The sequence below is a fragment of the Musca autumnalis genome, unplaced genomic scaffold (assembly GCF_047663935.1).
Source record: "Musca autumnalis isolate F117 unplaced genomic scaffold, ASM4766393v1 scaffold_5, whole genome shotgun sequence".
NCBI lineage: Eukaryota > Metazoa > Arthropoda > Insecta > Diptera > Muscidae > Musca > Musca autumnalis.
The window spans coordinates 6536360-6552156 of NW_027412088.1; the positions used below are offsets into that span (position 1 = coordinate 6536360).

Below are 15797 nucleotides of genomic sequence, written 5' to 3' on the forward strand. Positions count from 1 at the left end.
TCGACAGCCCGCTGCGTTCAAAGGTATTCCAAGCCATGTCTGAATTTGGTATCCCCGCAAAGCTCATCCGGCTTTGTAAAATGACTTTAACTGAAACGAGGTCCTCAGTTAAAATAGAAAAGAACCTCTCCGAAGAGTTTGGCATCAAAAGAGGTTTCAGACAAGGAGACAGCCTTTCGTGTGATCTCTTCAACATCCTGCTGGAAAAGGTTATACGAGAGCCAAACGTCAAAAGAAGTGGCACAATCTACACCAATAGTCACATGTTACTTGCTTATGCTGATGATATAGACATCATGGGCCGATCAGTAAAAGAAGTAACTGATACTTTTATGAAGGTCGAATTCTACTGCTAAAGTGGGTCTGGCGATAAACGGTGAGAAGACCAAGTTGATGGTGTCGACGCGCAATGCGTCCATTGAGCTCGGACCGACTGTGGAAGTTGATTCCTATAATATTGAGGTAGTAAAAGACTTCGTCTACCTCGGCACCTCCGTAAACACAACAAACGACATCAGTTGTGAAATAAAAAGAAGAATTGTATTGGCCAACAGATGCTACTTTGGTTTAAGTAAGCATTTTAAAAACAAAGCCACATCTCGTCAAACAAAAATAATGCTCTACAAAACACTGATACTACCCGTGCTGATGTATGGCTCCGAAGCCTGGGTACTTGCACAAGCAGACATGGCCGTGCGTGGTGTGTTTGAGAGAAAAATTATTCGAAAGATCTACGGACCAATCTGCGTCGACGGTGAATATCGACTTCGCATGAACCACGAGCTGTATCTGCTATACAACGACATCAATATTGTTAAACGTATCGAGATGCAGCGATTGCGTTGGCCAGGCCATATCATAAGAATGAGCGATGATGAACCCGCTAAAAAGGCGTATAAATACGGACCGCTTGGCGGTGCACGCAGAATTAGCAGGCCAAGGAATAGATGGCGCAAACAAGAACGAGGTGAACGAGGACAAAGAAGACTGCATTGAATGCGACAAATGTTTGAAACTGTTTCATTTTACGTGTACTAAGTTAAACAAGAGTCAATATGACCATCTTGTAAAAAATAGAGATGAAGAATATATTTGTCATATATGTGATGATGGTAGTGCAGTTTCCGGTTCATTGAAAGAAGAACTAAAAGAGATAAAAGCCAAGCTTAATAAACTTGATGACTTGCAAGAATCAATGAACTTTGTTTCAACAAAATTTGATCAAGTTATAAGAGGAATATCAGAAAATACAAAGAGAATTGAACGCGTAGAAAGAGAAAACCAAAAGTTAAAAATGGAGGTTAAAACATTAAAAGATTCAATGAAAATTTTAAACGATCAAAGAGTCAAAAATGACTGTATTATTAGTGGTATTACATACAAAAGTGATGTTGATGCGGCTCAGAGTGTAGTCGACTTATCAAAAACTGTCGGTGTTGATATATCAAAAGAATCCATCGATGATGCGTATTACTTGAAAAGGAAAAATCAAAATAATCCGAAAACAAGTTTAGTGGTTAAATTCACATCAAAGTCTACAAAAGAAAAACTAATGGCTGCCAAATCAAAATTAAAAACAAGATGAATTGATTCCTTACTCAGAAAATCATTTACATAAATTGATTTTGTATCATCAATTTATGTAAATGATTTTCTGAGTAAGGAATCAATTCATCTTTTAAATTATTCAAGATCACTGAAATCAGTTGGGTATGAATATGTCTATTCACACTCCGGAAGAATTTTTGTTAAAAGGAATGAAATTACTAAGCCAAAATTAATTAAATCAGAGGAAGATGTTGATGCTATGCTTTTGGAAGCTACAACAAGCAAATCTCGCGGTAGAAGACAGTCGCAGAGACCAGTACAACCACCAAGTGATTCTGAAGAAGATGGGTCAGGAGAAGATGAAGATCAAACGGAATTTAATTCACCTTTAACTGCTAATTGAAAAAATTGTTGATTATCAGAATTATTATATTTAATTATCATGATGATTTCAAATAATAATTACTTTTTGAATTTAATGAGTTTTAATAGTCATTTGATGAATTTGAACAGGAAGTTCTTGAACATAATGTCTGTAAACATGCGAAGCATATCGTCAGTTAACAAATTTAATGAATTTAAAGATTTAATTTCCCAGTTTAAGATATTGCCAGATATTATCGCTGTGCAGGAAACATGGTTCCATGATAATTTTAAGCAAATTTACACTATTTCAGGCTACAATCCAGTACACTGCTGTAGAAGTGATGCACACGGTGGCACATCAATTTTTATCAGGAACAACTTTACATACACTATTGAATACTGTGAAAGTGCGCATTACATTGAGGCAATAAGTATTTCAATAAATAATTTTAAAGTCAAAGGTAATCCTTTGAGAATTACCAGTTACTATCGATCCCAAAAATGTGGCTTAGATACATTCTATAGTTTCTTCGAAAACATTTTAGAAATCATTGGTACTTCTCCCAGCATCATTATGGGCGATTCGAACATAGATCTCCTGGATAACTCTTCGTCATCTGATCTTTCAAATATAATACATAATTTTTGCTATGAAAGTTGTCATTCACTAATAACTCGACCAACTAGTGGAAAATCGATCGATAATATTTTCAGTAATATAGAGAACACAATCATAATAGATTCTATAGAATGTACGTTAACTGATCACAACATCTTATCGTGTAAAGTAATTTGCGATTTTGTAAATAATGAAAATAGTCGTAGGATTCAAAGACATTGTAATTATAACCTGTTAATAGAGGAAGTCAGGGAACATTTTGAAAATTTACAATTGTGTGGAGATGCAAGCGAAGACATGACACAGCTGATAAATACTTTCTCTGATTGTGTAAGTAGGTCTACCACAGAAAAGGAAGAAATTATTAACACAAGATATATAATTACACCATGGATAAATGAACGTTTGTTGGCTCTTATACAATTCAAGAAAAAGTTGCTATTAAAGAGAAGGAAACAAGGAACAAATTCCAGTCTAAGAACCACAATCAAAAATATAAGTAAGATAATAAAAAAAGCATCCAAAATATGTATGAATTTATTTTATCAGACAAATCTGGCAAATCTGCAACAGAACCCGAAAAAGTGTTGGAAGTTTTTAAATGAACATCTAGGTAAACGAACGAATTCAAAAGTACAATTAAAGGACGTTAGTGGCGAAAATTTAACAGACGCTCAGATGTGTGATGCTTTCAATGATTTCTTTGTAAATATACCCAATACTTTGAAAAATCAAATACAGCAATCCCCTTCAGACAGTTTCAATATGTTCAACACATTGTCACCTGTTCCACATACATTTAATTTTATTAGAACAAATTGCGATGAAGTTAGAGAGATAATCTCAAAATTACAAGCAAATAAGAGTCCTGGCCCTGACAATGTTAGTGTGAAGATGTTGAAAGTGTGTGAAACTGTTGTTGTACCAAAACTGGTAAAGGTATATAACACAATTATTGATAAATCCATATATCCAGAAAAGTTGAAGGTTTCAAAAATCGTACCGATTCCAAAGATTAAAGATGCAAGTGATGTACAGAGTTTTAGACCTATTGCATTACTTTCGATATTTGACAAAATTTTAGAAAAAATATTACATAAACAATTAAGCGAATACCTGGAACATTATAATCTGTTATATAATTTACAGTTTGGTTTTAAAAAGGGCAGTGGAACACAGGAAGCTATAGTCAATGTGGTAAATACAATATGCGATTATTTTGATAAAGGGTATGGTGGTGTTGCAGGCGTTTTTTATGACTTGTCGAAAGCATTTGACTTGGTAGAACATAAAATATTACTAAATAAGCTTCCGTATTATGGCGTTTCTGGGAATGCACGTAAACTCATAGAAAGCTATCTCCAGAATAGAAAGCAATTTGTTCAGATGGATAAATGTTGTAGTAATATGGAGAATGTTCAGTATGGTGTGCCTCAGGGCAGTGTGTTGGGTCCATTACTGTTTACACTATATGTAAATGATATAGCAAACATGAAATTGCATGGCAAATTGATTATGTTTGCAGATGATATGAGCATTTTTTATCCATACAGCCACGATATCATTTTGAGAGCTCAGATCGAACACGATGCAAATGCACTTCATGAGTTTACTCGAATAAATGGACTAGTCTTAAATTCGGAAAAAACAAAACTTGTACGTTTTCGACCCCATGCTGCAAGTGGAAGAGATGAATTTAATGTTTCTATTTGTGGAAATAATGTTGAAGCTAGCAGTTGTTTAAAGTACTTGGGTATTAACTTTCAAAGTAATTTGTTATGGAATGCACATTTGAAATATATAAAGTCAAAGGTTGCTCCAGCAATTGGACTGCTTTATAAATTTAAAAACAAGTTTGACGTAAAGACGAAGTTATTGTTATATAACGCTCTAATTCATAGTCACTATAACTATTTACCTATGATTTACGGTTATCAAAAAAACTGTGATTTTAAATCCCTGCAACGATCGCAAAACAAAGCGTTACGCATTGTATACAACCTTCCACATATGTATTCAACACTCCCACTATTCCGGAATGTATCTAAGACTATTTTGCCAATATACGGTCTTTATAAAATGCAGTTGTTAACCTATATGTTTAAGTCATTAAACAACATTGGTTATCATGTCATAACCTTTTCACAAAATCAAACTTATATTGATACCAGAAATAGTACAAATCTACACGTAAAGCGGTGCCGAATAGAAACTACCAAGCAGTGTATTGAATATGCCGGTTGTTTTGAATATAATCGTCTTCCTCAAAACATAAAAAATGTTGCCAGAATCTCCACTTATAAAAACAGTTTGAAATTATATCTTATGAATAACGTCGATATGCTTCTAATGTAGACTAAATGCACTTTCGTAAACGCTTTTATTTTTATTTATAAATCACTTTAATAAAACTTTGGAATTGTTTAAAAAATTAGTCAATTTGCCCCAAAAATGTCCATGTGGCGCTGGGGCTTCATATATTGAATTGTAATAAACTTTCTTTGAATAAAAAAATAAAAATTAAAAAAAAAAAAAAAAAAAAAAAGTGGATGATGAGATGAAAAGGCGCGGTATTCCAGAGTGCGAAGCAACAAATGGAGAGAAATGGAGATCTTTTCTTAGTTCAGCCTATGGAACAAATGTTCTGTAATGGGCCAGCTATGTAAATAATAATCTTTTTAAGTTGAGAAATCAAATTTCAATCACCAACAAAAAACACGTTCTCCTCGAAACTTGATTTTTTGAGATGTGTCACTCTTTGAGTTAATAAGCGATATGTATGATCTATTTCTAGAACATTTGAGGTAGAATTTGTTTACAACTTCCACACACTTCATATTTTTATTTTATTTTGGTCTCTGCTGGATTTGATCATGCGAACTTCTGATTTGTAGCCCAGCACACTACACACTGTATCACGCGTATGAACTTTAGGGGTTGTTTAAACGTTTACGTGTACACCATCAACTGTTCTTTGATTTGATAACAAAAAACTCACTTGCCGATGGTGAGCGTTGAACACCCAAACCTCTGATTTGTGTTTGGACACACACGCTCTGTGCCACCGTACTCACGGCTTGTTTACATTACATTATAGTTGGTTACATAATGACTAACGCATCGGAAGTTTTGCTGGGTAAGTACTCAAACAAGGCTACAGAAGTGTTCTACAAAGGGAACTAGAAAAGTCTCTGGCCTAGGTAAGACGTAATGTTGCCAGACGCTATTTGATTTTTTTTGGAAAGTTAGACAGTTTTTAACCTAAACGTACTCAGGACAGTTTGACATACGATCATGTGTCGTGTTGTTTACAGTGAATTGAAAAAATCACTATGCAAAAAAATTTAATTTTCTTGTGACCATTTTCGTTCGATCATTTTTCACAATTTTACTCGAGCAAGGAGACAGATGCATTGTACTGCAAAAGAAATTAGAAGCACTCAAGCAATGAAAAAACGATTCTACTACAATCGGTCTTAAAAACGGATAACTGTGACCTTTTTGGATTAAAGTCCTGGATAAAAGTCCTAGCACAGGTTTTAATTGATTTATGTATGTCACCCTGATTTACCTCTGTTTGTTGCCTTTTCTAAAAATGTTGTGATAAGACCATTATTCTTGATCATCTAGAAAGGAACGAGGTGAGTATGTAAATTTTTGGTTCTACTTGAAAATTGTTGCTGTGAAAACGAACGGAACTAAACATAAAAAACATATTCATAAAACATAATTCATAAAACATATTCCACATATGTATTTGTTGACTATAAGAACACCTTCGACATACATATTCTTAAGGAATTGGGTTTAACGTAACTCCGTGTAGACTTTGTTTTTATTCCCCGATACGATTCGTGGCAAATAAAATGAGGGTTCGTTTAGTATACTTTATTAACATTATTCACTTATTCACACAATGCTTTACTAAAATTTATCTCTACTAAGCACACAGCCTACTTCGCGGTCTGATTTACAACACAACTAACACACCTGCTATTCTCCCGCATTTATACCTGCTTACTTTTGCATAGACCAGTGTTAACACCAATTGGGCTCGCGAGCCGTGTCTGTGTAAGCACACACAATTTCAATTGTGGTGAGTTTCAACGTTACTCTCACCACCGGTCATCTTCTTTGTTTTAGCCAGCATCCGGCAAAAAGGGGCACACGAGCCTTTGATGAGAATAACAGCAGAACAACCACCATTCAGTCTTCGTTCAGAAGTCAAAGAAGAAGGTTCTGTTGTCGCTTGTTTCAATGATTTTTTAATATTAGCAAAGCATTAACGCACACGCTGTTTGTGGAGAGAGTCGCATACAATGCGTTGGTGTTAGTGCCGATACCTGGTTTTAGCAATGAATTAACGCAAACGCTGTTTATCGAGAGAGCGAGAAATAATTTCGTGTGTGTGCCCAACACAAACGCAGCGGTTGAAGTTGTTGTTGCTGGTGAACACTGGCATAGACTGTTCTAGCATCTTCAGTCTAGGACAGAGTGAGGCAGAGACAATTTTTGGGCCTCTCTTGTGCTCTCAATGAGCGTAAATTTGTTGTTGTTCACAACGTGTTAGCATCTACACAGGCTGTGAGCGATAACAAATTTACGCTCACTTAGAGCACATGGGCTCGCTTGTGAGTCACAATGCCTACCCTTGGTCTAGGATGTTCTACAATGAATGTAAATAAACAACACTACGGTAGAAGACGGATGAATGTAAACAACAATACGGTTGAGGTAATACATGCGATAGAGGAGAAGGGGCTATAATGAATGACATCACAATGTAGAAATATAACTGAATGATCAGAACAAATATGAGAGAGAGTTCATCATAAACAATAACAAAACTAACATGGGAAATAGTGACTAAGCCACTGATGGGCAGAAATGCTCTGCCCCACACACAAAAGTGTAAAAAATACACGAGTCTCTCGCAATTTGCCCACCATTGGACTAAGCGATAACTGCATGATTGTAGTACATTCTATTCTAGTTGTTGTAAAACTTATTCAAATAAAGTAAATCCTTAATAAACATTTACGCTACAATTCTGATTTTTAAATTATCGGAAATTCAGTTACTTTCGTAACAACATCTATAATATCAGGGATGCTTCAAGCATTGTCTGAGTTAGAAGTTCCTGCGAAATTGACATGATTATGTAGGATAACTAGGAATATCAGTCTCCGATCAGGTGATTAAGTAAAAATGTTTGAATTTTTTAATTAATTTCCCGTTGGAATCGAGCTTAATGATCAATAATGCAAGTGAAAAAGGAAAGCCGACGTCTCGAACCCACCACTATGTGACATGGTATGTTTAGCCTTTGGTAAAGGCTCCTCAGGCATATCGGATGTGGGACTGCTTCGCTACACAGTAATACTAACACGCCGTGACAGCACTTTTTTCCTTGTGTGTTTTCAAGGACGTGGGTTCAAACACCAGCCTACGCTAATAAGCGTTTGTCATGAAAGCCATACAATGATTGAACAAATATTCAGCGTTGTAAAAAAAACAAATTGCATTTGAAAGAGCAAAAGTTAGATGATAGCGAAGCCGTCCTACATCCGATATGTCTGAGGAGCCTTTACCAAAAGGTTCGAGTAGTCGGGTTTCCTTTTTCACTTGCATTATTCATCATTAAGCTCGATTCCAACGAGAAAGTAAGTAAAAAATTAATTCTAAAAATGATCTTCACATAAAAAAAGCAAAATCGTCAAAAGTTTTGAAACTTAAAAATTACACTCTCTAAAACGCTGATATTATGCGCACATTTGTAATTAAAATATGTACATATACAGCCAAAGCTGTGCTGAGGTGAATATCCATGTCTTATGACGCATTACCTGTATCCGCCACATATCAGCATAGACCTAACCTAGGTCATGTGTTCAGAAACAAAAAAATATTAGGTGGGCGATTTGAAAACAGCCAAACAATTGAGATTTTTGATCCAATACCAAGACAAAATCAATAGAAATCCGTTGTGAGAAAAAGAAGTTAAGCCCGTTTAAACTTGAAACTCTTAGAAACCCCGTTTTCACTACATTTACCATTATAAAACAAAAATGAGGTGACCCAAAGCAGGGACGTAGTTAGAAATGCATCTCGACCCCTTTTTTTGGGGGGAGTGGTTTGGTCAACGGCCAAATTTAATGTTTTGTGAGTAAAATATACAAAAATGTCTAAAAATTACCATATCGGGGCAGTGGAGAGGGACTTAACCACAGGGCTCCCTCCTGGCTACGTCGGTGACCTAAAGGAACCAACGGAATTTTCGCTGTCCATTAACCCCAACACGATAGACTTTTAGCATTTATGGTCAACTTTTGTAGCACAGTGTCATTTATCGAATTTTTTGTCGAAAAATTTGCAGATCTCAAGGCCAAAACTGCTTAAAGGAGCGTGCTTTTGCGATATACTAGGGAGTTCCTACTTATTGCTTTGGCTACAATCTGTTGTCTTAGTGTTGGATCGAAAATATCAATGGTTTGGCTGTTATATGCCAAAATATCCGAAAAACGTGGATAAAAAACTTCAAGTAAAAATCGGGAGGCTCGATTTTTCACCGTAGAAATATGCCTTAGTAGACTATTTTCTCAGTACAATCCCTGGAATCAGAAAGGTTTTTTCCTTCCATTCAAATCGCCCTGATAAAGATGTGACATATGCAGCGTTGCCGACAGTGTTCGTTCGGAAATCGTCAACAAAATTTGGAAAATTGTCAAAAATCGTCAATATGTTCCAAACTATGTTTGGTTACCGTTTTATGCGATTTTTTCGCAGATAGTTTTGTCAATGAGACTGACAATATAAAATATACAACCCACAGCAATAAATCTAACCCAATTTCACTTAAATACCTCTATAAAATAGCTTTCAGAAGATGGTAGTTTTCCCTATGGTTATGGAGTTTGTCATGTTCGTGCCACTCGAAAACACGACACAACAACAAATACGCACGTAAACAACAACACCACTTTAGCGACGACTAAGTGCTAAACCCTTTAGCTTTGCTGTGTCGTGTTTTCTAGTGCCACGAAACCGAAATCGCCCACCTCTAGTTTGCAGTAATGCGGCAAGGTAAATCTGGGTACTGTTTGCCAATTTTGAATGACAGCTTATAGCTCAAATATATCTTGCTTGAGGTTTTTGGAAAGAAATCTATATAAACTGCCATTCAAAACTGACTGACCATAAAATCAAATCGTCAAATCGTCATTTTCGAATTTTGGGCCAAAAAATCGTCAAAATGACGAAAATTGGCAAATTCGTAGGAAGTATTTTATCTCGAAAACCTTTTAAGAAAGATTTTCATCCAGTAATAATCTTAAACGAAAATTTTCAGCTGATGTAAATCGAAGATGAGGCAAAAACTATGAAAATACCTGTATTTCAAATATGTGCCTAAATATAGCAAATCCACCTAAAAATTGCTATAAAACATTAAAAAAGCTCAGAAAATCGAGTTTGGAACATTGTTTTTCTTAAAGGCTATCGTGAAATTCAGGTCAAAATATAGTTATCGGTTGTTATTTCATACAATTCTGGTTTACCTGAAAAATCGTCAATTTGGACCATAAAAACGTCAAATCGTCAAAATCGCCCAAAATTGAACCAAAAATCGTCAAAATGACGATAACTCCTCAAATTCGGCAACACTGTGCGTATGTCAAGATGCCGAAGATGTAAAAAATGGTTTTCAAAATTATAGAGAGAAATCTATTTTTATTTCGGCATATGGAAAGAAAATTCATTCTAAGAAGACCGACGCACAGTGGTTCAAAATCGTTTTTTCCTGGTCAAAATTCTGTAACTTTTGAACGGATAGAGATATATTCATAATTTTTTTGTTAGACAGATAACACAATCAGCTTTCAGACGAATTATGAGTGGTCAAGTTCGGTCTGTTAGTTGCAGAGAAATTCAAGGTCAAAGCTAAACTTTTGAGTTTTTAAACTATTTTTCATCAAAATGTAAGTGTTTTTGTGGTTTTTATATCTTCCTATGTATTAAAGATGGGCAAACACCATCAAATAAACAAAATAATTACCAAAAAAAAAACTAAAAAAAAATTCGAAATTTTTTTTTTTTTTTAAATTTGTAAAAAAAAATTTAAATTTTTTCAAAAATTAAAAAAATTCTCCTTGGGTTTTAATAAAACTTATATAACTCGTATAAAAACTCATATACTCAAAAAAGTTGTAATTTGTGTCAAAAAACTGTAATTCATATAGAAACAGTATAGAAAACACACACATTTTTACCCATGTAATTTCAATAAATTGAAAAAAGTGTTAAACGGACGTAACGGGACGGGTACAAAAGTATATATGGGCTGAAAGAGGAGACTTTCGGGCATCTTTCTGTGAAAACAGAACTTTGTTCCATGTTGTTCCACAAAAGTTCTAGTCCACTAAATTTGGAATTTCATAAAATTAAGTACCCGAGGAAAAATAAAATAGATCATGTTGTGTAAACGCTACGGTAATTTACTAAAACGATTTTTAAAGGCGACAACCCTACCTACCTTACAAAAAAACAATAAATAAAATGACTGTTATAGCTTCAGAGAAATAGCTTCGTCTTTCTCCAGAAATTTGCAAAAATGACGTATTTCCCAAAAAATGGAGAAAATTCTCGTCTTTAGTGGCACGCCACGCCCACACCTTCCAATATTTGGGCCTAATTTTTTGGTTTCCTTAGTTTCAATATGTTTACTATCGAATCCTATATAGAAATTAAATATCTTTTACAAAACAAAATTTTGATTTTTGGCCAGGAAAATCGATTCCTGAACCATTGTGCGACGCAAGTGGAACACATTATCAAAGAATAAAATCTGATGATAAAAGAACTGATTTCCTCATGTCTACCAATGAAGCGCCATACAAATGGGTCTTGCAGCTCCTCACTTAGTTATTTCATAACAGAAACACTAAGAAAAAGTGCCTGCCAAAAATGTTGAAGGGTGCAGCCATCGCCGAAAGTGTGATGTTGTCTTCTTGGAGTATCAAACTCATGACCTCAAGTGGACATGAAGAGTATACTATGCAACACTGAAAATGCAAACAACTTCTAGTATGGATTTTTTGAAAGTACATATTTAGACTACAAAAACCCTAGTTGGGTTTTGTCCTGTCAGATCCAATTCGGATTTTATGGCCTAATCTAAACCGGTCTAAATCTACACTTTTTTGCATTTATCAGACCTTTATCTCAGAAACGAATAGGAATTTGGCCCTGCTGTCTTTAGCAATATTGTAGCCCTAAACTAGTAGAACCTATCTTTTGAAGAAACCACATAAGAAAAACTACATCTAGGGCATCAAAATCAATAAAATATAGAAAATTTTACATAATTGCTGAAATTCTTGTCAGTATCGGCTAAACTATTAGGAGTTGAACCAAGTAACCTTTTGCAAAAATCTTAAAATCTTAAAGTTCTCAACAATTCTTTAGAACATTCTGAAAATCTGAAATGCATCATATTGTTTCAGCGGTATTTCGCATCATATCTTTTATAACACGTATTTCAAACACAGTTCACACCAACAGTTTATTCTCGCATTTCGGATTTCACTACATTATTGACATTTTTATTAAATCGTCGTTGAAAAATGTACTAAAAACAACGGGATAGAGGCATTTTACAACAATGGCATGTTCTGAAGAGTTGTGTATCACATTCCAGGGAATATTTTTCCAAAAGAAAATATTCAGAAAAAATTAACGGTTTTGGACATACGGTGCAAAATGTATAAAAATTGTGGTATTTTTGCATATAGTTTGAAATTTGAGGCAATAAATGTAGTTTTTCGAGTTCATTATTTCTCCAAATATTGTATTTTTGTCCTTATCTAAAAATTTGCTTCAGAGGTCAGAAGAAGATTCTTTAAAAACTCAATATTTAACCATGTTTAGATGGGGCCATAAAACCCGAGCTGGATCTGACACAACAAAACGCAACTATGGTTTCTTGTCGTTTGGGTCTGTACTTTCAAAAAATCCTCAGTTCGAATTGTTTGCACAAGATCACCTTAAAAATGTTGCACAGTGGTATTCGAAAGACTATGCATGCATCATATTGTTACTAATATAAGAAAAAGATTTAAAGATTTTAGTTTATTTGATCAGTTTTGAAACAACAACAAATGTATGGAGTATACTGAAATAATGAAATTACCGCTTAGTCTTAATTTACTCGGTTTTTGTTGACTATTCAGTTATCTCGTTTGAACTTTGAAGAACTTCATACACGATAGATGCTAGAACAGTCTATGTATATCAATAATGAACACGAAGAGAGCATTTGTATGGAGAATCGTACGAAAACGTAAAGGCGAGTGCTCATCTTGTTCATCATTGATGTATTAGCGAGCGAGAATAAATGCGGGAGAGTAGTATGTGGGTGAGTAATTCAGACCGCGACTTAAACCCCTATAATCTAAAGAGATAAATCGTGACCTTAGTGGAATAAAGCTATGGAGCTAAGCTGTGTGCTTGCGTGAACAAGTGAATAAGAATGAAGTATTGTAGAATCGTTATTTAAACGAACCTTCGCTTTATTTCGTATCGTATCGGAGAATAAAACAACTTCTACACGGAATTATGTTAAACCCTAATTTCGTAACAATATCAATCAATTAAATACTCTCAGTGTCTTTGAGTGCTCATCTTGTTCATCATTGATGTATTAGCGAGCGAGAATATATGCGGGAGAGTAGTATGTGGGCGAGTAATTCAGACCGCGACTTAAACCCCTATAATCTAAAGAGGTAAATCGTGACCTTAGTGTAATAAAGCTATGGAGCTAAGCTGTGTGCTTGCGTGAACAAGTGAATAACAATAAAGTATTGTAGAATCGTTATTTAAACGAACCTTCGTTTTATTTCGTATCGTATCGGAGAATAAAACAACTTTTACACGGGATTATGTTAAACCCTAATTTCGTAACAATATCAATCAATTAAATACTCTCAGTGTCTTTGAATACAGAGGAAAGAGTCAAAATAAATGTCCATTGCAGCTGCTTATTTGATGGTCGGTTGCTTGTCAGGTTCGATGGCCATCATCACACCAAAATCCATAGCGAATGCGATGGAAGGTAGGTTCAAAATATTTATGATTGCGTTATAGAATCAGCAGACAGATGAGTGGATGATGTTGATAAAAATGAGAAGTGGATGCAGCGCAGGCATTGACTTGCTCTAGCAGCGTTAAATGCTATTTGTCGTGGGTGGTATGTTGTCCCCTTGAGATGGCCATGATACGCTTGATGCTATCTGATCCTACGTGATTAACGTAGCAAAAATGATTTTCCCATTTAAAACAATAACAAGGCGAAAGTATGCTGAAGCATGATGAGGAACAATGTGAGTGGACAATGAATGACGAACGGACAAGTCTATTCATGTCCAGAGACATTATTTGCAATTCGACAAACCATCAGTTGGGTAGAACGAACGACTGACAGACAGATAGACAAATACACAAACATTTACTACGCACTCATTCGAAGAGTAAAATAAATAAATTGTTTAAACAATTCTCGAGCCCCCACTTTTTTATCAACTGCCATGACAATGTCACACAAGTGAGTGTGTAAATACAATACATTTGATCAGACCTACACACACCTATGTCACACAAGTGAGTGTGTAAATACAATACATTTGATCAGACCTACACACACCTACAAATTACGCACATTGATTTCGATACCAATACACAAGTGTGGACGGCTGCCTAGTTGAACGAACACTAAGTGGACAATAACACATGTACACATCAATAATGCATAACTTTACACATGCAATCGGATGGATGGAACGGACGGACCTAGATGTACACATGTATCCGCATCATCATCAGCAGCAACAACAACAAAAAAACGTAACTGAATTAAATTGAATAGATGATATGTGAAGCGAATGTGTGTGTGGGATCAGATAATACTAAGGAGAATTATGAAACAACTCTAAATGGCAGGGCTCCACTTTAACGAGGTGTGAAAACGCAAATGATTATTTGACAGATTAACCATAAATCCTCCATAAAATACCCCTGGGAGTGTATGACAACATGGAATCGTGATTAAATTGTGCAATTAATTATTTCTCGTGGAGAATTTGTTTAATTAACTATTGAATTTTTATAAAATATGGCATTTTGTTAGACGTTTGAAGTATTGGCCTAATTTGTGAATGTGTAACTGTCCCACCACGGGAGAAATTATAAATTATTGATGATGACATATTTTTATTTCATATTTTATTTATTTACTGCTATGTATCTTTACTCGTGTGTTTCTGCAGTGAAGATTCTTTTTCAGACGGTTTCTCATAAATATAGTATGTACCATGTAAATGGCATCTTTCCCTAGGCCCGAGCAAACAATTCTATTCTAAGGACCCAAGCTCCTTGGTCCACACTTAGTGTACGTGCATTTTTCAGTGGAATTTCCCCTGATTATTTCATCTATATACACTCAGCTTGGTCTTGGTCGTACCTATTATTACTAGACTGCGGAATCCTATGCAAATGCATATATGGTTAGGATGGTCGTAGAGAAAATCTGATTAGACAGAAACTCGTTTTATTACAAAATAAAACGAATTAGGCCTAGAAATTTTTGCATATTTTGTATATTCTGCATATCGTGCATATTTTGACATACTTGTACATATGTATCTGCATAAAATGAGCATTTGCAAAACCATATGCAAGAATATATTTAAGGATTTGTGGTCTAAATATCCCACCGAAATGGCTGAAATTTGGTATTAAGTCTTCGTTAGGGGTATGCAACTTTACAACTGAAATCTGTCCGCATAGGTCCACGTCTTCATATAGCCCCCATAGACCGGTACCTACCGATATTCGGTATTTTGAAAGTTGTAGCCTCAATATCCCACCGAAATGACAGAAAATTGGTATTTAGTCTTCGTTGGGGGTATGAAACACTCCACATGAAATTTGTCGGCATAGGTCCACGTCTTCATATAGCCCCCATAGAATGGGACCTCCCGATATTCGGTATTTTGAAGGTTGTGGCCTCAATATCCCACCGAAATGACTGAAATTTGGCATTTTGTCTTCGCTCTGGGGGTAAAACTTTCCACCTGAAATTTGTCGGTATTGGTCCACGTCTTCATATAGCCCCCATAGAACGGTACCTCCGGATTTCTGGTATTTTGAAGGTTGTGGCCTCAATGTCCCTCCGAAATGGCTGAAATTTGGTATTAAATCTTCCTTGGGGGTA

At 35.3% G+C, this 15797-nt stretch overlaps 2 protein-coding genes across 9 annotated transcripts in view; one reads left to right on the plus strand and one right to left on the minus strand.

Moving 5' to 3' along the window:
- LOC141406526 (uncharacterized) overlaps window positions 1-15797 on the minus strand; it is a 122795-nt gene that overhangs the window by 42322 nt on the left and 64676 nt on the right. The window lies entirely within an intron of this gene.
- The window catches only part of LOC141405944 (uncharacterized), a 30952-nt gene continuing 20796 nt past the window's right edge, over window positions 5642-15797 (plus strand). The window contains exon 1 of the mRNA XM_073990841.1: window positions 5642-5669. Within this exon, the coding sequence (XP_073846942.1) occupies window positions 5642-5669 (28 nt within the window). The remainder of the gene's footprint in view (window positions 5670-15797) is intronic.